This window comes from Mustela erminea, chromosome 9 (genome assembly GCF_009829155.1).
Source record: "Mustela erminea isolate mMusErm1 chromosome 9, mMusErm1.Pri, whole genome shotgun sequence".
Lineage (NCBI taxonomy): Eukaryota > Metazoa > Chordata > Mammalia > Carnivora > Mustelidae > Mustela > Mustela erminea.
Window position 1 is genome coordinate 68,857,365 of NC_045622.1, and position 23,868 is coordinate 68,881,232.

The window sequence follows — 23,868 nt, forward strand, 5'->3', positions numbered from 1 at the left end:
TACACAGGCAAGTGAAACAATTTTATTTCACAGTTGTCTTTAAAAACACAAAGACACTATGTTCTTCATATAAAAACATTAGTACAGATAACTATACTTACTAGAAAATGATTATATAGACCCTCTCAAAGAAAAATCATACCATTATATGGTTTCAGACAAGTTGCTTAGGAAAAACACATCTGGACTGATTCCTAAAACATACCATAAGACCACCCTGCATCTTTTGGTTCAAAGTATAGATTACTGTCATCAGTACATGTTCCTGAATTCTTACAGATTTGATAATACACACATAGACTGGCTTGTAACTTAATGTTCCATTGGTTCATCAGCCTTTTCTGCAGGTTCATCAGCAGGTTGAGCAGGCTATAGGGGAAGAAAAAAGAAAACAGGTTAAAAAGAAAAAAAATCACTTGACCAATATATACTTCTTATCACAAATATTATAAAAAATATGCAAGAAAAAGGGGTTAGGAGATATTCTGGATACTCAATTTTAGTTAACTAAAATTTTTTAGTTAACTAAAATATTTTAGTTAACTGCCCTGTTAAAGTTTCTGAACAAACGTTTTTTGTTTTTAAGCAGGCATCATTTTATAGGTCTGAAAACCAAAGCATCATTGAACAATTCCAGCATTTTATCATACTTCGTCTTGTTCAGGAACAAAGGCCTCCTTTTTATTATCACTTCTAGCCTTAGAATATAATCAGTACATTTTTGACATTCTCATCTTCTTCAGCACTAATAACACAGAGAAAACACGATCAAACAAATCAGCTGTGTGTAACTCACAGCATTCTTCCCAACAGCACTGGTTCTTACCAACAACAGTTTAAATAATGCAAATCCTACTCCTCCAAATAGTACCAACAATATCCTCTCCAAGTTGAAAAAAAAAATTCACAATGCAGAAAATATTTCTCTCTAGGACACTTTATTTTCAATTACACAGCCATCAGATAAGTATCTATAAATAGCAACTCTGTATTCTAAATACCCAACAAAAAAGACCAGTATTTCTAAGATTTCCCAACACTTCCTGATCCTTTTCTCAGTATTTGTGAAGGGCCCATTCAGTTTCCAAAGGGACCCCAATAAACTTTCAGTCCCCACTCCTATAGACTCGTGGCTGGCTTTATGATTTCCTTTAACCAACAGAATAAGCAAAACTGATGCTGTGCCCCTCCCAGGCCTAGCCTTTAAGAATGTCTAGCACCTTCCGTTTTTGAGCTTTTGAACTTTTGCAAGCCCTGAGCTGTTACCCTGCTAAAGAGACCCTGGTGAAGAGAGGCTCCGAGACTACATGGACAGTGGTCCAGTCATCTTAGCAGAGGTCCCAACCTTCTAGCTGTCCCTCTAGGATATACCTAGAGAGTATGAATAATGAAGACTGTGAATAAAGCCACCTTGGATGTTCCAGTCCCACTGCTTCAACTGACTATAAGAGACCCTAAATGAGACCAGCAAAAGAATGACTTAGCCACAGTCCACAAACAGATTTGAGAAAAACACCAACAGAGAGCCAAATCATCAACCCTCGTTGCTTATGGAGATTACCGCCCCCTCAGTACTTTACATTATTCAGTTCCAAGTTTTCCTACTGCCATTTGAACTGCGAGCCTATCTCAATAATTAAAGCCAAAAATGGTGTCTTTCCTCCACAACTGTGGTAGGAACAGCAGTTTATGACAGAACTAAACCTTCTGGTATTATGATTAGTTATATACCTGTGCCTTTCTCTGCGGTCTTTCTTCAAGACCTTCCAGGAATGGAGATACATCATCATCATCATAAATCGTGAACTCCAAGTCTTTACCAACAATTCCAATGGAAACATTCTGGGGGCAGGAGGAGGGAAAGATAAAAATTGAAAATCAGGAGAATTCATATTGAAAAATGCTTTTGATTAAATGTTGAGTGAAAAAAACAAAATAAAAGTTTATATAGCACTTACTAAAACTAAAAAGTACTTAAGTGTAGAGAAAAAGGGAAGATGAAAACTAGTAGATCCCTGTTTAACTTGCAAATTTAATATTCACTTTTGATAATCATGAGGAACGCCAAAGGTCTGGCCTCCTAGGAATTTGTAACTAGGCTCATAATGGAAATGTGCTGCAGACCAGTGTTACCAGACCAAGCAACTTGTCTGGGAAGTAAGCCTAACTTCAGAGAAATAATCGGGTTTGTTTCCTATGTGAGTTAAGACATGGTGACTCTTAATAAGGAAAGGGAATAAGTTTTAGGTTCTAAAATGTTGACTTTGGTGGGGTCTTGAACTATTTTCTACATGTTAAAATTTAAGAGCAATTCTTAAAATGCTCAGTGAATGCCAACCAGTGTAAAAAGGCCTCCTATAAGATTAAAATTTTAGTGAAAAATTGAGGCATGATATATAGGCCTTCTCTCAATGATTTCACTATCATTCTCCATGAGTCAGTAAACATATGAAATGAGAAAGCCAGATACCTGAGCAAAGTTTTCCAAATTGCAAACGTCAACAAGTAACTGTAAACCCCGATTTTAAAAGATAGTTGTCTTGGAGTGATGGCATTATGGGTACTTTACTCATTTTTGCGGGGAGTGGGGTGGGCAGGGAGAGAGAGAATCTTAAGCAGGTTCCACACTCAGCATGGAGCCTGATGCAGGTTCGATCTTATCATGACCTGAACCAAAATCAAGAGTCAGATCCTTAACCAACTGAGCTACCCAGGTGCCCCTATGGTAAACAAATAAAAATAATTTAATGTACATTCCTGATTTTTAAAAAATTATTTTTAGGATAGGAAAAATTATTTTTAAAAGATTACACAGGCTATAAATTTTTCACATACATATACAATAATAACTATCCAATCACGATAATAAGATAGATTTACAAAATGCTGACTGACCTCCCTTTCATGATCATTAACCACAAGGAGGCCTATAGTGGTTCCTGCATTGTACTATATGGGTCCCTAGATCATCCAATCTCCTCTCTCCTGGACATCTTTCTAAGATTTTCCATTCTCCTTGCTCCTCATTTCACTGAGAAAACAGAAGCATAGTAACTACTGTTTCCTGTATCTACGTCCCTAGATTCTCTCCCTTCCTGTTAGTGTGAATGAACCAATATCCTAAGGTCTACCTTTCCACCTGTATACTGTTTAAGGACATTGGTCCACCAGTTTTTCTCCTATTTCTCCAACATAAATGTTTCTCTTTACACTGGATTATTCTTATAATCATGCACCAGACATGCTGTAATTTCTCCCATTTTAAAAAACCAAAACAACGAAAAGACTCTCACTACATTCTCTTCCAACCACCACCCCCCATTTCTCTGAACCTGCAAGAGAATGAAAGCCACTTCCAATTCCTCTTCTCCCATTCTGTCCCGATTCCATTCCTTTCAGTTTTGGGCTCACTGTTTCAATAAAATTGTCTAGTCAAGTCCCCATCATTATTAATCTAATGGTTAATTCTCATTCCCTATCTTCCTTGATGTATTAGCAATTTTTCATTCCCTCTTCCTCGAAATAGTTTCTTCATTTGTTTTCAAGAATGCTTTCCTCCAAACTTCTTTGTCATCTTTCTCAGTCTCTTTTTGTTGATACTCACGTTCCAATCTCTAAAGGTGCGATAGGCACTCTAGAGGGCCCCTTGTCCAGGCCTTAAACCTCTTGAGAAACTATTTGATTCCTTCAGTGGTTTCATCCAATTCAATCTCTAAATGTCATTTCTACATAAAGACTCCAAACTTTCTAAGTCTAGCTAGATCATTTTCCACCAAACTCCAGGGCATACACATCTGATAGCTGCTTAGTATTATCATCTTTTTTTTTAAAGTAAGCTTTATGCCCAACATGGGGCTTGAACTCATAACCCCAAGATCAAGAGCTGTATACTCTACTGACTGAGCCAGCCTGGTGTCCCAATATCTGCTTATTCTTTATCAGCAATAGACAGTAGGCATTAACAAGTTTTAAGTCCTAAGCTAACTGCCTGATCTTTCTCCACAACTCCTACCCCAAGACTTGTTCCTTCCACTGTCTTATAATCAGCTCAGTAAATCATAAATCTCTCCTTCCTCTAATCAATTCCAAAATCTTGAAAACAACTTTTTTTGTTGTTTTTACACCCTCACAACCAATTCACTAGCAAATGTTTTTAGCTCTAATTTTAAAACATACCCAAAACTGAACCCCTTATCCTGATCTCCAACTTCAAGGCTCTTTTACACCACAATTCCTCTGTATTCTATATCGCCGTAACAGTTTCAAAACTATTTTCACCCATGTTGCCCATTACAATCTATTTTCAGAATGGCATCCAGAATAACTCTTTTGAAACCTAAATCAAATCATGGTATTCTTCTGTTCAAACTTAATAATCTATTCAGTAAAATCCAAAGTACCTACAATGGTTTATACACAATCTGGGCTCCATTATTACACTTTAGTCATTCTCTTCCTCTTGATCTCCAACACTCCTGGCCTTCTTGTCTCAAAGACTAGAAATATTCTGGACTCAAAGCCCTTATACTTGTATTCCCTGGAATGATCTTGCTCTAGACATCTGAATAACTCACTAACTCACCTCCTTTAGACATCTTCCTCAAATTTCACATTCTCAGTGAAGCCATCTTTAACCAACCTATTTTAAATGTCCCTCACCACACCTTCTTCCCATATCCAGATGGTCCTTCTTTCTCCTCTTAACCTATTTTTTCTGTAGTATTTATCATTTTCTAATGTATTATATAATTTACTTATACATATATTGTCTACCTCCCCAACCTGAATGTATGCTCCAAGAAAGCCAAGATGTTTGCTGTGTTTATTATATTCTCAATGTCTACTGCCTACACATGATAGGTGCTCAAAATATATATTTGTTAACTGAGTTAATAATACAAAGATATTCCCACCTGCTGAAGAAACTGAAGGACATTCCACCTAAGACTTATTGGTTTTATTGCTTTATTCCAAAAAGAAATGTTTGAAAATCATTTCAAAATCAGATCATTTAGTGAATAGCTTAAAGAAAAAGAATGAACCAACCAAGGGAACCATCTCCCAAATTAAAGAACTGTTAAGCATATACTCCTCTATTATATTTATGAAATCAATGACTGACCTATAATGTTGAAATCTTGAATTGAAGAACATGTTATCTACCTTTGTAGTTAGGTCCTGTTCTGCCGGAAGCGTCTCTCGTAAGGCACGCAGACCATGTTTCACCAGTTCATTTAAATTGCCTATATAATAAATTAACAATTATTTCTTAATTTCACCTTCCTGCTAGGCTACTTTTATTTGTCAGGTCTATTATGGTTTCAGTCACATACTAAATATATCACAATAATAACAGCCAAAATTATAATGTTTAGCCATATAATCTTCTAATAATAATAAATAACATCACCATTATTTTATGTATTAAGAAAACACATGATTTTTATTCCTAAATTTGGCCTTTTTTATGCTAAATCAAATGGGAATCCTGATTCACAAATCCTACAGCACAAAGTTTTGTAGATTGTATTCTATGGAAGGTGTTTGCTCTTTATAAACAAAGTCTCCAACTCTTTCTATGTGGCCAGTATTAACCTGATACCAAACTAGAAAAAAAAATCACAAGAAACTAAAACTACAGATCAATAATCCTTACGGATACAGACACACAAAAAAAACCTCAACAAAATATCCGCAAAATGAATCCAGCAACATTTATGTTTATATAAACATTTATATATATATATACATATATATATATATATATAGTTTATATTACAAATCATGAGCAAGAAGGATTTATCCTAGGAATGCAAAGCTGGTTTAACATTCAAAAGTCAAATAATGCAATATACCATGATAGAATGAAGGGGAAACAACCACATGGTCACCTCAAGAGATGTCCAAAAAGGATGTGTTAAGGTCTAAGACCCTTGCATAAGCAAAGCACTTGAAAAGCTTGTCCTATGACCACATCTTACATCAACATTTTACTTTTCTTTCCCATAGTTACATTAATTTTTTACTTGTTTATGGACTATTTAATACAGAAATATCTGTGTGGCTGAAAATAAGAGAATCACAGAAAACTAAAAGCTGATAAAAGAACTTATAACTGGTAAACAGTACACTGGTCCTCAACTCTGGTTGGGACACACTTCAGACCAACAGAACCAAGACTCTTCAAAGTTGAGGACATCTGTATTTTCCTATTTGTATTTTGACAAAGTTGTATTGTGATGGAAACTACTGTGATGGCTACATGGGGTAATAACCAGTATGTATGAGAGAAATAATGAACACTCCATGGGCTTATTTGAAAACAAAGTAAAACAAAAACTCCTTCTGTAAGGCTGATAGTTTTCTTCATTTAGGATACTATTTATTCACTATATAAAGACTAGAGGGGACCCCCCCCCCCAAAAATCACTCACACTCCATAAATCCAGACATATGTCTCTCCAAGTAAGTACGAGCTGATTGAGAACGGGCTCCAATGGACATAGCTCTACAGTCAAAATAGTTGGCAGACGGACAGGTTTGGAAAATGTGAGGGCCCATATCCTACAAATAGAAAAGAAATACATATACATAAACACACTGTATAATTTCTAGTCAGTTTTCTTTTGTTTTTGTCTTTTTAAAAGATTTTTTTAAATTTATTTGACAGAGAGAGAGAGACAACACAAGTAAGCAGAGGAGCAGGCAGAGAGATGGGGAAGTAGGCTCCCAGCTGACCAGAGAGCCTGATGTGAGCCTTGATCCTAGGACCCCAAGATCATGACCCAAGCCAAAGGCAGAGGCTTAACCCAATAAGCCACACAGGAACCCTCTAGTTAGTTTTTTTAAAAAATCATAAAAATATAATAATTCTATTAACTTACATCATAACCAGCAATCAGCAGTCCAACACCATATGGTCTCCGGCCATATCGCTGGGTTGGTATCTGGGTCTCTTAAACTAGTTAAAGAAACTGTTCTAACAAGTAATAAAGTATTAAATTTATTCTCAAATTAAACACTATTAACAAAGAGCTCTGTTTTTGTTGCTCTTCTTTTAAAGTTGCTGCACAATCCACCACAGCAAGAAGAAATACAAGAGAAATATTTCTTTGGCCTAGTATTACAAAAATGTTAGAACTATCCACCCAACCCAAGAATGAGTGCTAGCAAAATGGTCTCTTCACATAGAGTACCTCATCTGTTTTGGATGTAAGGGATCATGAATTTTGAAGGACATCTAGAACCACCAACAAAAAACTTTAAATCTTCTCTAAAAATGAGACTTGACTGATTTTCCTCAAATTGAGCTTATCTAGGGCTAGAAAAGGGCTGACAAAAAAGCAACCCAAATACTTATTTAGAATACATTTTTCCATGACAAAATGCCCCACAATTCCTTCAAAATTTTAAACATTTTGTTGTTGAAAAGTAACTAACCTTAAAGTTTTCAAAATTTTACCTATGCTATGTATTATATTCCCAATAATTACATAACACTTAAGTATCAAAACTCTATTTAAAGTTCACATTCATAAATGCTAACAAAAAAAGGATACTGCTTCCAATTAGAGATACAAGACGAGACACAGGAAGAGGTCTGTCAAATACAAATCTGGAATCCAAACACTCCTGGCGCATAAAATTACTAAAAAGGAAACAAGGAAAATTAGTTATTTCACATCAGAGTTATTTCAGTCTAAATAAAGTAGTTTGATTTTTTTGTTTTGTTTTGTTTTCTTCACATGGATTACATCCATGTAAGGGAATGAGAAAGGCCACAAGGATGTGTATTTATACCAAACTCTTGGGACACATGAGGTTTAAAAAAAAAAAAAGGATTAAAATACTCCTTAGTCTAGATAAACCTGGTCTCTGAGCACTTTAGAGAACAGAGAAGGCTGAGCAAGAGAAAAAGAGCAATAAATTACCCAAAAGGTACTGTGTTACATGCTTTACATGTTGGGCTCTTAAACAAAAACCTTGAAAAAGTAAATACTAAAAGAACTGATGATTTAAGTAACTAGCCTCATCTCAAATACTAAGGGGAAAAGAAAGAATGAAACTCAATCTGTGTGCCTTCAAAGCCCCAGCTCTTCATTTTTAGAATGCCTCTCAACTAGATATAATCTGTTTCCTCTGGACTCACAGAAATCTACCTGTTACTCTCCACTTTCTACCTTGAATTATGGATATACTACTAGATTTTAAGTTCCTAGAAAAGATGCTTGTATGACTCATCCTTGTGTACCCTGCAGTATCCAGTATTGAGCTTTGCAAGAAATATATGTCTAATAAATACTGGCATATTAAAGAAAGCAAGAGTAGTTCCCCCAACCCTCAGAAATCAGACCAAAGTGTCAAGGTCTTCTTCGTCATAACATTGTCTCAAACAATATATCCTGAGTTAACAAGTATCACATTATTTGGTGACTTCTCAAAAGCTTTAATCTTTTTTTTTTTTAAGATTTTTTTTATTTATTTTTTTGACAGAGATCACAAGTAGAGAGAGAGTGAGAGAGAAACAGGCTCCCCGCCAAGCAGAGAGCCTGATATAGGGCTCGATCCCAGGATCCCGTGATCATGATCTGAGCCGAAGGCAAAGGCTTAACCCACTGAGCCACCCAGGCGCCCTACAAAAGCTTTAATCTTAACATGGTTGGGGCGCCTGGGTGGCTCAGTGGGTTAACCCGAGGCCTTCGGCACAGGTCATGATCTCAGGGTCCTGTGATCGAGTTCCACATCGGGCTCATTGCTCAGCAGGGAGCCTGCTTTCCTCTCTCTCTCTCTCTGCCTGCCTCTCTACCTACTTGTGATCTCTCTCTGGCAAATAAATAAATAAAATCTTTAAAAAAAAAAAATCTTAACATGGTTAAATCTAGTAGTTTCTACTAGAGGGATCAAGAAACAGAGCATTCAGCAACTGAGCCCAAATCCACTAAGGTATCACAATCTGAATTTAGAATCTCTACCAGACAGCTTCCTAAAATGTCTTAGCTGGACGAATCAAAAGGGGTATTTCTTTTGTTTTACATAATCATACTCACCATAACAGTCTAGCATCAGCAGTAAGTCCCGCAATTGAGATACCAATATGGTTGTCAACATGGAGAATTTTTTTCTGATGAGCTGCAAGCTCTGACTGTGCTCTCTAAACAGGGACATTATAAAACACAAAAACATTTATGTTTTATTATTTACACAGTGAAACTTACATTTGTTAGTTCCATTTCCTACATGAGGAAGATTTATTTACTGCCTCACTCACCTTTAGTGCAACCAACACTGCATGGGTTTTTGATTTCAGACCAACCGTGGCTGAACCTTGCTTGACAGCTTCCATTGCATACTCAATTTGATGAATCCTGCCCTAAAGAGAAAACAACAACACATCTTAGAGTCATCTTACAAGACCCTTCATATATTCAAAATTGATCTAGTGTTCTTAAATCTCAGGTGAATATAGTTAAATCTCATATGATTTTTCTTTTCTATTATTTTTTAAAGATTTTATTTATTTATTTGAGAGAGAGAAAGAGCATGACAGAGGAGAAGGTCAGAGGGAGAAGCAGATTCCCCATGGAGCTCGATCCTTGGATTCTGGGACCACAACTTGAGCCTAAGGCAGTCCCTTAATCAACTGAGCGACCCAGGCGCCCCTGATTTTTCCTTTAAATTAGGAAAGTTACTTTAATGATAAATCTAGGTTGCAAGAATGTCTGAAATGATTATATTCCATTTTCTCACAGCCTACAAATTTCATGAGTTTTTCTTTCTTTTTAAAGTAGGCTCCACACCCAATGTGTGTCTCAAATTCACCACCCCAAGATCAAGAGCTGCTAGTGAGCTAGCTAGTTGACCCTCTAAAGCCACTTCACAGATAAAGTACAAAACATTTTTACCTGAGGGCTCCAAACAGTGACATCATTGTCATACTGGTTGCGAAACTAAAAGTAAAAGAAAAAACACCTATTGATTTAAGAACATTACAAATTCAAATTTTTAATAAGCTCTATCATTAAAAATGTTCTCCCATCTGTTTCCATTCAACATTAACACATGCTGTTATACAACCTCATTGGAAGATTATTCAGTTGCAAAACAAATTCTAAAACTTACCAGGAGCTAAAAGGGACCTAGATGGGACCAACTTTCTATCTGTCCTACTCTTTTTAGGTTCAATTACTAAAGTTCAATAGTGTTCAACGTTCGTTCCCTGTTTATGCTCTTTCCTTATCCTGGTCCCTAATTAAGAGTTAAAAGCACTCTTCCCCTTTAAACTCGCTCAAATGTCTACCTCTTTAAGTCTTCGTCTTTTCTCCCAAAATTCCAACATACACTCCCATCAATTCTTTATCTGCACGTCCCTTTCTGCTTAATGATTAGGAAGAGGGCAGATTTATCTTTGAACCCTTGCTGCACTCAAAACAGTGCCTTGAACGTATAAACATTCATACTGAATGAATAAACACAGAATGTTCTCAGGAAGTCTGACGTTGACACAAACAGTTACAGCCATCAGAACCACTACTGCTTTAATAGACACTGAAACGAGCCTACTAGCCAAAGAGTGGGAGAATAATCAGGACCGGGGGAGAGTGAGAAAGTTGAGTGCTGGAATGGCAGATTATGGCTGGAAGTCCTGAAGCCAGGTGGTAGCCGTGACACCACCACTTCTCCCAGCTTCGGTTTATTCATCCGTAAAACTAGGTGACTGGACAAAATGAAAAGAACCCTTTCTTTTTAAAAAAGATTTATTGAGAGAGAAAGAGAGAGAGAGAGAGAGAGCGCACAACAGCGCGAGGGACGGGGAAGGAGGGAGAGGGAGAGAAGCAGACTCTCTGAGAAGCAGGGAACCCGACATGGGGCTTCACCCCAGGACCCTGGGATCATGACCCGAGACAAAGGCAGACGCTTAACTAACTGAACCACCCAGGTGCCCCAAAAGAACCCTTTCTGATCAAGCGGTAGGGGAGAAAGAAATCAGACGGACCCACAAGTAAAATGGACGCTGTCCTGGAACCCAAACCCAGGGATCAAGTCTGCTCTGGCAATACAGTGAAGCGTCGAAGTCAAGTCCCTGTGTCCCCTTCTCTCCCACACAGGGCACGAGGGGCCACTCTGAGCTGCTTGGAATTACACCACTGAAATAACTGGAGAGGCGAACTCAGCTGCCTGACCGAGGAAACAGTGTCCCAGGCTTGGAAGAAAGCGAAACGAACCCCGGAGAACCGCGGCACCGACTACCCACCGCCCCTCTCCCGGCCAGGCCGGAGATGCTGAATCACTGCCGGAATCCTCCCGTTGGCGGGGGTTCCCATAGCCCCTAGCCCCGGGCCACTCTGAGAATGACAGGACGGGGGGCTCGCCATTCCCCCCGCCCGCGGACCTCAGCCCCAAAACTGCCCACGCTCGGAATCCAACGCACCATGGTTCCGGCGCGGATCTGGCTGCGGCCTCCTGCAGAGGTGCGGAATCAGAAAGGTTGCCGAAACTACCGCTCGACAATCTACAGAGAAGCCTTCGGGATTTTGACGAAGGCGGCGCAGGGCAAGGCAGTCTATCCCAGAGATATCGATAGAACCCGCGCTTCCCCGCCCTCAAGGCTCGCCGCCTCTCCAAAGTGGGCGGGGCTCAGGAAGAAGGAGGAGTTGAGATTGGCGGGAAATCTTGGGTCAGGAGTGCGGGCGGCAGCAGAGAGTTGCGGGGCGGCCGCTACAAAGTCGCCCTTCTTGGATTCTCAGTGGTTTGCAGATTCCCTGTGTTTTTGCAGATTCCCGCCAAGTCCTCACCGGCCCGACCGATACACCTGAAATCGATCGAGACAACACCTGCGACTCCAGGTGATCCAGTGTGCCGCTGGACATCTTTCGTTCAGGGTCCACAGAGATTTGGGGTGTTGTGTGACTGGGAGAAGGACGAGGCTATAAGAAAGGCCACAAAATAATGGTCCGTTTGTATGTGTGAACCACACTCTTCGTCTAGTATATTGTCTGTGTACATGCTTTTCTTTCTACTTTGGAATCCTTTTCTCCGTTTCCTGGAGAAAACATTTTTCAAGGCTGTTACCCTTGATCGCGCTTTATCGTGATTGGTTTCCTCTACAAGACTTTGAACTCCATGAGGGCAGTAATGTCTTTCTATGGTCTCAAAACCAAGCATCGATGCTTGGTTTTTATCTGTTTTTTTTTTTTTAAATATAATTTTTTAATCTGGTAAATTAGACTACTAGAGGGGGGGAACTGGGCATTTTCTTCTGAAACATATTTTCTCTCTTGAGAACTTTCAGTAAATCCCCAGATAACAGACTTCGGTACAGTAACATCCACTTTGCGCCAGGGTTCACTTATTTTCTTTACAAAGTAGAGAAGATATGTATGAGTTAAGGTATGAATTGAAAGGTTAAGGTATGAATTGAAAGGATCCTTAATGATCTTAAATTTGCAGGTAAATAATACACTCAGATCACTTAAGTGATTTGCTCAAGTTAAGAGCAATTTAGTATCACACTCTTTTTAAACCTTCGCTTTTATATTTTGGTCTTTTTCCCCTGTTAAACATTTTTAGGTTAAATATGACTTTCTAGTATTCTGTGTTATGCATATATGCATATATGATGTTTTATTTATCGAAGTCCCCATTGTTTAATATTTAGCCCCCCCCACTCACCCACTCATTTATGAGCTGCTTGATAAATATTTTTGGCTCTTTTTTTTTTAAGATTTTATTTATTTGTCAGAAAGAGAGCATAAGCAGGGGAAGTGTCAGGCAGAGGGAGAAGCAGGCTATACTCCTTTCTTTAGAATAAATTCCTGGAGCACCTGGGTGACTCAATGGTTTAAGGCCTCTGCCTTAACCAGTCATGATCCCGGGATCCTGGGATCGAGCCCCACAGAGCCCCACATCGGGCTCTTTGGTCCACGGGGAGCCTGCTTCCTCCTCTCTCTCTGTCTGCCTGCCTCTCTGCCTACTTGTGATCTCTGTCAAGTAAATAAATAAATAAAAATCTTTAGAATAAATTCCTTAAAGTGGAATTGCAGGGTCAAATGAAATGGATTTTTCTAAAGCTTTTAATAGAAAGTGCTAAATTGCCCTCCAGAAATGTTTTGCCAGTTTATACTCTGCACAATATTATATGAAACCTCTCTCGTGGTTTAGTGGTTAGGATTTGGTGCTCTTCACAATAGTATATGAGGGTCTTCTCCCTAAATTCACCAATACTGGTCGTTGTCATTTTTAAAAATCACTGTTAATTTAGTGAATTAAATTAACAGGTTTAAATTAACAGATTGTTCTCTTTTGTTTCTCTAGCACTCAGCATAATGCCTAGCACATACTAAATGTTTAATAAATACTGAATGTTGAGAGACTAAGGAACTATTCATTTAAAATTGTTCATGTAGCCCAAAAACATTTGACTATTCTTCACATGTATATATTCACTTGCTTCAAAAATACGTATAATGGAGGCACCTGGGTTGCTCAGTCTGTTAAGGGTCCAACTCTTGATCTCAGTTCAGGTCTTGATCTCAGGGTTGTGAGTTCAAGCCCCACATTGTGCTCCACACTGGGCATGGAGCCTACTTAAAAATATACATATGTATAATAGATATATAATTGTTTTTACAAATAAGATCATCCTAAATTGTTTTATACTACACTTAAAAAGTTATGATGGGGGTGCCTGGATGGCTCAGACGGTTAAGCATCTGACTCTTAGTTTCTGCTTAGGTCATGATCTCAGGATCATGGAATGGAGCCCCATATGGGCTCCATGCTCAGTGAGGAAGGAGTCTGCTTGAAATTGCCTACCTCTCTCTCTCCCCCTCTGCCCCTTTCCCTGCTTGTCCATGTGCAAGCACTCTCTCTCCCCTTCTCTCAAATAAATAAATAAATAAATAAATAAATAAAATATTAAAAAAAAAAAGTTATGGCCATGTTTTCATGTTCGTTAAATAATGATACATATTATTTTCAATAGTTGATATTATCCCATTGTGTAGAAATATGTTAATTAACTATGGGTAAGCCATTAGATCATTTCTAAGCCTTTGCTAATATAAAAATACTATAATGAATATTCTTATACATACACACATTTTGTGTACTTTCCTGATTTCCTCTTTATGATGAATTAATTCATAGTGATAGAATTGCCAGGTCAAAGGGAACCTGCATTTACAATTAGGATAAATATGGCTAAGTTACAAAACAGTAAAAAGTTACATCAATTTATATTCTACAGTGCCTGAGAGTTCCACTTTCTGACTTCACCAGCACTGGATAGGGTGAGTACTTTTTACCTTTATCAAGTTGATAGGCAAGAAAAGAAACAAACAAACAAACAAACAAAAAACTTTAATGTATTTTTTGATTAGCAAAAAAAAAAACTTTACATGTATTTCTTGGCAATTTATGTTGCTTTAGGGAATTGTCATTTAATTCCTTTTCTCAATTTATTATTATTAGTCATTTTCTCATTGATTTGTAGGAGTTCCCTTCCATTATCTTGTTACTGTGTTACTTTCGTAGAAGGATCCTGTTGAATACAAAAAAAAAGAAACTCAATGAAATCAATTCAAGTAAAAGTTGGTGGGCTGCAGCATGGGGATACTGTAAATATGTAATAGGGAATCACATAAATACTCAAGGATATGAATTTTTTTATTTACTGAGGTATTTCTAGGTGTTAGGACAAGGCCTGGCATAGTAATAGGTACTCACTAAACATTTGTTGAATGAAAGAGTGGTTAATCTCTTACTCCCAAACTTGCCCTTTTGCAAATATCTGGGGCTTTGTGATATATTATTCATTCACAGTGATTGGCTCTTATCAAGGCTCCACTTATGAGCCATCAGAAGAGGCATTTGGTTGTCCTTTTTGTCAAAACTGAAGGTCCTAAGTACTTAATATAGTTTTGATATGACTTTCAGCTCCTTTCTGCATGTTTTGGGGATTTGGCTTGGAATACATCTTGGTCCTTAACCAAGAGCTGAAAAATTAGTCAATAAAGATATTTAGTAAGAAGATTGGGTCAGCAAATGTAACACTGCTTCTTTGATTTAATGGTCATTAGTTAATTTTTTTTTTTAAGATTTTACTTCTTTATTTGACAGAGAGAGAGGTCACAAGTAGGCAGAGAGGCAGGCAGAGAGAGTGGGGGAAACAGGCTCCCTGCTGAGCAGAGAGCCTGATGTGGGTCTTGATCCCAGGACCTTAGGATCACAACCCAAGCCGAAGGCAGAGGCTTTAAACCACTGAGCCACCAGGCGCCCCAGTCACTGGTTAATTTATGTCAGGCTTTTTAATTTTATTTTTAAAAAATAGTTTATTTATTATTTATTAGAGAGAGAGGGAGATAGTGGGCAAGAGATAGAGCACAAGCAGAGTAGGGAGGGAGAGGGAGAAGGAGACTGCCTGCTGAGCAGGGAGCCGGATGCAGGGCTCCATTCCAGGATCCGGAGTTCATAACCTGATCTGAAGGCAGAGGCTTAACCACCTGAGCTACCTAGGCACCCATATGCCAGGCTTTTTTAGAATCAAGTTAAAAAGTAAATGCTCAATAAAAGCCAAGTTGGAAATTTTCCCCATGGGGATATAAATCTCAATATGTTACTGTTTAACAGCTATAATCGGTACATTGTGCAAATGAGATGTGTAAGGTACAATTTGCAAATAACTTATTTTCCCCCATACATTAAAATACACCCAGTGGTTGAGGTGCCTGGGCATAGGCAGTTGAGCGTCGGACTCTTGATTTTGGCTTGGGTCATGGTCTCAGTCATGAGATCAAGCCCAGAGTAGGGCTCTATGCTGAGCATGGAGCCTACTGAAGATTCTCTCTCTCCTTCTGCCCCTCCCACACTCCCCCCAGTGCCCATGCCCTCCCACTCTTTCTCTCTTAAAGAACAAAACCCAAAACCACACTCAGTGGAGTTAATTCCTCCCTGCTCCTTGAATGAAACATGACACAAATATCACCAGTATTATCTTCCCTCCAGCTTGAGCCTGTTATCACAGAAAGGGGAATGGTTGACTTCGTTTCTGTGTCCCTACCTAAAATTTCTTTTTTAATACCCCTTCCCTTTACCAAGGAGGTTTCCTTACTTCTCCCAAGTTGGAACAGAGGGAAGGGCAAGAGCGTTCTTAACATGGCTAATAAAGTTCTGCAATTAAGGGTTGATGTTCTCTGAACTTAACAGATGTTTACACTTGATACTTGTTACTTTATGCATTCTTTGGAAACACCTATACCCTCATCTTACCCTGATGAGCAAATACTGGCAATCTCTTGCTTACACTTGGGTGAATAAATGTCATCTGGCAATCAGTTCAATGGTTGCTGGCATCTGTGCTCTATGCCTCAAGCTTCTTTCTGTGGAAGTCTCTACTCTTCCACTTGACTTTCTTCAGTAGTCCATATCTGATCCAGTGGCTTTGCCTCACACCTCTGGGAGTATATATTTGGACCAAACTCAAAACTCATCTTTGCAATTAGCCAGCCATCTTTGCTTGTCCAGATTCTACTAGAATGTTGGCTCCATGAAGGCAGGAGATTTTCATATATTTCATTCACTGCTGTAGTCACCTGTGCCTAGAATATACTTGTATTTTGTAAGTGCTCTGTAAGTACCAAATGAATGATTTCCTCAAATATCATCCTGACACTAGTGCACTATGACCCCCAGAACCCCCAGCTTTAAGGGCCATATATCAAAGTTGTATAAAGCCTCTCTCCCTAGGCATGGGGTGAGGAAAGAAGCAATGTCAACACACTGCACACTGAAAACCCTCTCAAAATCTTTTTTTTTTTCTTTTAAGATTTTATTTATTTATTTCACAGAGAGCTGGAGAAAGAGCACAAGTAGACAGAACAGCAGGCAGAGGGAGAGGGAGAAGCAGGCTCTCCACTGAGCAGGGAGCCCAACGTAGGGCTCGATCCCAAGACCCTGGAATCATGACCTGAGCCAAAGGCATACTGGCATACCCGAGCCAAAGGCAGATGCTTCACCAACTGAGCCACAAAGGCACCGCCTCTCAAAATCTTCTAAACTTCAACTTTTTTCTAACTTAGAAGTGGATAGACAAGTAAGAATTGCAAAAGCAGCCCCCATTTTTTTTTCAGTTTCTACATTTGATGGCCCTCCACTTTACCATGGAATGTGGGAATAATTCACTTTCTTAGAGGCGCAGACAAAAGTAAGAGTCTCATTTTAACCTCCTGCTACACACACATAACAATTGCACCTGTTTTGAGTGCTGTGAAGTATGTAAGCCTGATGATTCACAGACCTGTACCCCTGGGGCAAATAATACATTATATTAATAAAAACAATTTAAAAAAGCAAAAAAACCCAATTGTACATATTTGTTTATGTACTGTCTCCATCTATTAAATCATAAGCTCCTGGAAGACAAGGCCTATGTTTTATATATATTTATACACACACACACATACATATATGCACACATGTATATATACATATATACACATGTATATATATACATATACACACATATATACACACATATAATTTATATTATATATTACATATAAATATACATATTTATATTACACACACACATACATATGGTGTCATGCAAACTGAGTGCTCAATATGGTTTAAAAAGTTAAGAATGAATAAAAGTACCTTAGTAGCAATAATAATAATACCAAACATATTGCACAGTATCAGAGATTAATGTCGAAAACTGTCTTCTGAATACTCTTCTAGAAGAAATCTTTAAGTTTGGAAGTATTTTTTTTCTATTAAAAATTTTTTTTTAAGATTTTATTTATTTATGACAGAGAGAGATAGGGAGAGAGGGAACCCAAGCATAGGGGAGCTGGAGAGGGAGAAGCAGGCTCCCTGCCAAGCAGGGAGCCCAATGTGGGGCTCCATGCCAGGATACAGGGATTATAAACTGAGCTGAAGGCAAATGCTTAACAACTGAGCCACCCAGGCGCCCCTAGAAAAATTTCTTTAATTGAAGTATAATTGACATACAATATTATATTAGTTTTAGTCTCAACATAGTGATCCAACAATTATATATGTTACAAAATGCTCACGTCAGTAAGTGTTGTCACTACCCGTCCACCATACAAAGTTATTATAATATTATTGACTATATACCCTATGCTGTACTCTTCGTCCCTGTGACTTATTTATTTTATTACTGGAAGTTTGTACCACTTAATTCCTAAATTTGGAAATATTTATAGCAGCTTTGTAGGATTGCTTATACCTTGATGTTTCTGAGCTAAATAGTCTCCATTGCCCCTATAGATCTTCTTCAGCAACATCCCTTTCCCCTCTGGCTTCTGGTTGAGCTCAGCGGATGGAGGGCACCAGCAGGACATCAGAAAGTAGTGGGAGAGGGACACCTGGGTGGCTCAGTGGGTTAAGCCTCTGCCTTCGGCTCAGGGCTCAGGTCATGATCCCAGGGTCCTGGGATCTAGCCCCACATCGGGCTCTCTGCTCAGCAGGGAGCCTACTTCCACCTTCCCCCCCATGCCTCCCCAGCCCCACGTGCCTCTCTGCCTACTTGTGATTTCTCTCACTGTCAAAAAAACAAAATCTTAAAAAAAAAAAAAAAAAAAAAAAAAAGAAGAAGGTAATGGGAGAAAGAGGTCAGTGTATTTATTACCCTCCCTCCATACTGGCCCAAGTTGGTAGTGGTACTGTACCATCTCTTGCTGCCCTGCCCGCATTCTGATGTACTCTCTTCAGTTGTGCCTTTTGAGTGTGCCATCTGTTTCCTGCTGGGACCCTGACGGATTTGAATAATATTTTAAATATTTACAGGGTACAGGAGGTATACAATACCCCCTTTTTTTTTTTTAAATGTGAGAAAAGCTTGTTTTCTTGAAGTTGAGTTTATATTATACCTCTTAGAAGGTTAATATTGGTAGGTCTGAAACAACTGGAAAATAGAACCTAAGATTATGATATATCCCTTTCCCTGTTTTTTTCCTGCTCAAATATACAGGGAAAAAAGTCAGCTTACAGTTGGTTTTATAATTTTTTCCAATACTAAAAGGAATACACATTTAAACTTTTTCAAATGCAAACAGCATGAAAAAAATTTCTTAGAATTCACTAGGTAGAGAAAAATCACTGTTAAAATTTTAGTGATTTTTTTTCTCCTATAATAATGTACATCTAAAGAAAGGAAGAAAATTTACCGTGAGAATATATTTCTAATATTTATAATATGCAGTACATTGTATAAGCATATATGTATCGTAGGTGTGGCTCTCATTCCACTGAAATAAATATTGCATTTCTTTAGATCAACCTGAATCTAATCTTGAGCTCTCAGCCTGCCAAGGCTGGTGGGAAAGTCAGTCTCAGTTACTGAGCATTTCCTCTCCACCTAAGATTGTACGAAGTTTCTAGGGCCTTAATTATTGTGGAAGTACGTGGAAATTATTATTTTTTAAAGGTTTTATTTTTCATTTCTTTGAGAGAGCTAAAGAGAGTACATGAGTGGGGGAGAGGGACAGAGGAAAAGGGAGAAGCAGACTCCCCGCTGAGCAGGGAGCCCGATGTGATGTGGGGCTCCATCCCAGGGCCCTGAGACCATGACCTGAGCCACCCAGATGCCCTATACCTGGAAATTAGTTGTCTGTCCACATTGATTTACTGCTGAGATTTCCTTTTATGCCATCTTCCCTTCTGGTCTGATGATTCCAGTATTCATTTACCACTCTTGGAACTCAAGAATCTGGAATCAAATGAGTGAATCTGGCAACCCCAGTACCCAGGTGCAGACTTCCCCTTTGAGGTTTTGCCATCATCCTGGGCTCTGTCACAGAGCAAGATGGAAGATTTAGCTGCTCACTCAACCTTTTGGGTTTCAGACTTCTAAGTCTTGAGGAATGTCTCTTCCATCTCACTTTGAAAGGCATTCCTGTCTTCCCACCCCCACTTCTCATTTCAAAAGACAGCAAGAACCTATGTTGTCACTAAGTAGCTTTTGCTTTTTGCCTTACGAAAATATTAGGATCTGGATACCTATTGTATGGGGGCAAAAGGTAGGGGAATAGGAGAACACACAGAATTAAAATCTCAACAAAAGGGCGCCTGGGTGGCTCAGTGGGTTAAGCCGCTGCCTTCGGCTCAGGTCATGATCTCAGGGTCCTGGGATCGAGTCCCGCATCGGGCTCTCTGCTCAGCAGGGAGCCTGCTTCCTCCTCTCTCTCTCTGCCTGCCTCTCTGCCTACTTGTAATCTCTCTCTGTCAAATAAATAAATAAAATCTTTAAAAAAAAAATCTCAAAAAATAACCTGCTATAAAAAAATATATGTATCGGGCGCCTGGGTGGCTCAGTGGGTTAAGCCGCTGCCTTCGGCTCAGGTCATGATCTCAGGGTCCTGGGATCGAGTCCCGCATCGGGCTCTCTGCTCAGCAGGGAGCCTGCTTCCCTTCCTCTCTCTCTACCTGCCTCTCTGCCTACTTGTGATCTTGCTCTGTCAAATAAATAAATAAAATCTTTAAAAAAATATATATGTATCAAATGATAAATGTTTATTTTTCCCCTGCTTTTTTATTTGAACATTGTACCATAAACATTTCATGTTGCAGTTCATGCTTGTATTTATTTTTAATTTTTAAAGATTTTATTTATTTATTTGCAGAAAGAGAGAGACCACAAAGTAGGCAGAGAGGCAGGCAGAGAGAGAGGGGGAAACAGGCTCCCCAGTGAGCAGAGAGCCTGATGTGGGGCTTGATCCCAGGACCCCGAGACCATGACCGGAGCCGAAGACAGAGGCTTAACATACTGAGGCACCCAGGCACCCCATAGTTCATGCTTTTAAATGTCTGTATAACAGTAGGATCCTCTATCATACGAACATATTATCATTTATTTATTTATTTATTTATTTAATTTTTTTAAAAAAAGATTTTATTTATTTATTTGACAGAGAGAGATCACAGTAGACAGAGAGGCAGGCAGAGAGAGAGAGAGGGAAGCAGGCTCCCTGCTGAGCAGAGAGCCCAATGCGGGACTTGATCCCAGGACCCCGAGATCATGACCTGAGCTGAAGGCAGCGGCTTAACCACTGAGCCACCCAAGCGCCCATATTATCATTTTTTTAACAGACATTTAACTGATACCTCATTCTAAAGGCAGCCTTATCTGTGTTTGCTACCTTTTTATTTTTACTTTTTCTAGTTATTCAGAAGCTACAGTTCTCTTCTGGTAATAACTAAAGCTTGGAATAGAACAGTTGGAACTAATAGACATAATTTAGAAGAGCAACAATTTAGAGTCTTATCTAAACTCATAATATAATTTCCCTCCCTTAGTATTACCAAAAGTGAGGCCTGTACAAAAGCCATTGGCATCCTTTAGTTGTTTAGAAATATTTTTTCCAGAAATGAAGCAATTATTACAGAATGTCATCTAGATTGTTGAGTAACAATGAATGTTACATATCCATGGGATAATTTCAACTTGGCTCATATTAGAATTTATTTTTATTTAATTCTAAAAAATCCTGAACTGGGGTGTCTGGATGGCTCAGTCATTAAGCGTCTGTCTTCATCTTGGGTCATGATCCATCCTGGGGTTCTGGGATTGAACCCCTTGTCGGGCTCCTTGCTTAGCAGGATGCCTTCTTCTCCCTCTCCCAGTCCCACTGCTTGTGTTCCCTCTCTCACTGTCTCTCTCTCTTCAAATAAATAAATAAATCTTTAAAATAATAAAAAAATCCTGAGCTAATAAATAATGGCTTTTTTTTTTTTTTAAAGATTTTATTTATTTGTCAGAGAGAGAGGAGCTAGAACGAGCACAGGCAGGCAGAGAGGCAGGCAGAGGCAGAGGGAGGAGGCTCCCTGCCAAGCAAGGAGTGCGATGTGGGACTCGATCCCAGGACACTGGGATCATGGCCTGAGCCAAAGGCAGTGGCTTAATCGACTGGGCCACCCAGGCGTCCCTTATTTTCATTTTCTTAAGTTTAATTATTTTTAAGTAATCTCTACGCCTAATGTGGGGCTCGAACTCACAACCCCAAGATCAAGAGTCCCAAGCTCTTCCAACTGAGCCAGTTGAGTGCCCCAAGACTGGCCTTTAAAAAAGATTGTCCTGATCCATGTATTGAGAACAGATTATAGAGGGCCAAGCAGGCTGATAAGATCAAGGCTCTTAGAAATGACGGTGGCTTGGGCCAGAATTGTAATGCTGAGATGGTGGGGCATAGTTGGATTCTGCATCTATTTTGAAGGCAGAGCCAACAAGACTTTGCTGATGTGGCAGGTAAGAGAAAGAGAGGTTGCAAAATGATGAATGTTACTGGCCTGAGCAGATGGAAGAATGGAGTTCCAGTGAACTGTACGGAAGGAGAGGTGGGAGGAGCAGGTCTTGGCTGGGGGGTGGGGAGATGAGAAGGCAGTTTTGTATATTTCAACTTTGGGATGTCTGCTGGACTGTCTAGTGGAGTTGAGGCATAGTTTGTTGGCATGTGAGTTGGAATTCAGTGGAAAGATGGAGGCTGCAGATCTAAAATTGGAAGTCACCAGTGCTTCTGGCTGGTTCAGTTGGTAGAGCCTGTGACTCTTAATCTTGGGGTTGAGTTGAAGCCACACACTGGGTGCAGATAAAATCTTTTTTAAGGGGTACCTGGGTGGTTCAGTCGGTTAAATGTCTGCCTTTAGCTCAGGACATGATTCTAGGGTCCTGGGATCGAGACCCACATCGAGCTCCCTGCTTTAGTAGGGAGTCTGCTTCTCCCTTTGCCTGCCACTCCCCCTGCTTGTGCTCACTTACTATCTGTCAAATAAATAATAAAATCTTTTTAAAATTTTTTAAAAATAAAATAAAGATAATATTGGCTAGTATCTTTTATGATTATTGTGAAGACTAAGTGAACTTTTTATTTAAAGCACTTAACACACTGTCTGGCTCATCGTAAATACTCAATAAGATATTAGCTATTACTATTATCTTTAAACCAGCATTTGTCTTCCAAAATGTTGCTGGTTGCCTTGGTGATAATATACTTGTAGAATCTATACTGTAACAATACCTATTATTTAGCTAAATAAAATGTGGCAAACTGAAGTGTCCAGTGTGTGACTCCCTCCCCCATATATAGTATCTTAAATAAATAAATAAAGTAATGGGGCTCCTGGGTGGCTCCATCAGTTAAGTGTCTGCCTTTAGCTCAGGTCATAATCTCAGGGTCCTGGGATCAAGCCCCTCATAAGGCTCCCTGCTCAGCAAGCAATTGGTTTTTCCTTCTCCCTCTGCCCCTACTGCTCATGCTCTCTCTGTCTCTCAAATAATTTTTTTTTTAAAGCACAGTTTTAAATAAATAAATAAATAAATAAATAAACATTTCTCAAAGGAGATTCAAGCAAAATTAAATATTTAGGAGAACTTCAAAAGCTAAGAAGTTGAAAAAAAAGGTTCCTGGCTAAAAATGTAACTTATTTTTCATCATGAGAAACATACTCCTTAATCCCCATCACCTAATTCACCCTTCCCCCCACCCACCTCCCCTCTGGTAACCATCAGTTTGTTCTCTATATTTAAGAGTCTATATCCTGGTTGACTGGTTCAGTTGGTAGAACATGAAACTCTTGCTGTCAGGATTGTGAGTTCAAGCATCACGTTGGGCAGAAAGCTTAGTTTTAAAAAGAGAGTCTATTTCTTTGTTTTTTTTTTTCTCCATTTGCTCATTTATTTTGTTTTTTAAATTCCACATATGAGTGAAATCATATAGTATTTGTCTTTTGCTGACTAGTTTTGCTTAGTATTATACTTTCCAGCTCCATCCATGTTGCTGCAGATGGCAAGATTTCATTATTTTTGATGGCTGAATAGTATTTCATTATATATCTCTATCTATCTATCTA

The 23,868-nt window shown here is 38.9% G+C and overlaps 1 protein-coding gene and 1 long non-coding RNA gene across 4 annotated transcripts in view; one reads left to right on the forward strand and one right to left on the reverse strand.

Annotated features, from left to right (window-relative positions):
* PSMA1 (proteasome 20S subunit alpha 1) lies at positions 1–11,520 on the reverse strand. The gene is made up of 10 exons (XM_032358658.1): positions 11,429–11,520; positions 9,903–9,947; positions 9,269–9,370; positions 9,048–9,151; positions 7,560–7,648; positions 6,885–6,955; positions 6,435–6,564; positions 5,164–5,243; positions 1,732–1,842; positions 1–369 (listed from the first exon to the last, which is right to left on the reverse strand). The coding sequence occupies exons 1-10, from the start codon at positions 11,429–11,431 to the stop codon at positions 313–315; spliced, it is 792 nt and encodes a 263-aa protein (XP_032214549.1). The 5' UTR covers positions 11,432–11,520; the 3' UTR covers positions 1–312.
* LOC116599033 overlaps positions 10,509–23,868 on the forward strand; it is a 34,397-nt gene continuing 21,037 nt past the window's right edge. For 2 of the 3 annotated variants that reach the window (XR_004289223.1, XR_004289221.1), the window contains exons 1-4: positions 10,509–10,710; positions 11,106–11,674; positions 11,774–11,843; positions 14,246–14,288. This is a non-coding gene — a long non-coding RNA (uncharacterized LOC116599033). Of the gene's footprint in view, positions 10,711–11,105; positions 11,675–11,773; positions 11,950–14,245; positions 14,289–23,868 lie in introns of all 3 variants that reach the window. The other variant, XR_004289222.1, reaches the window with a different exon arrangement.

Coding starts and splice junctions, on each gene's coding strand:
- PSMA1 (XM_032358658.1), bottom strand. Junction 9,152..9,268: donor CAGTGTTGGTTGCACTAAAG/GTGAGTGAGGCA, acceptor GTCCCTGTTTAG/AGAGCACAGTCAGAGCTTGC. Junction 6,956..7,559: donor TGTATCTCTAATTGGAAGCA/GTATCCTTTTTT, acceptor AACTAGTTTAAG/AGACCCAGATACCAACCCAG.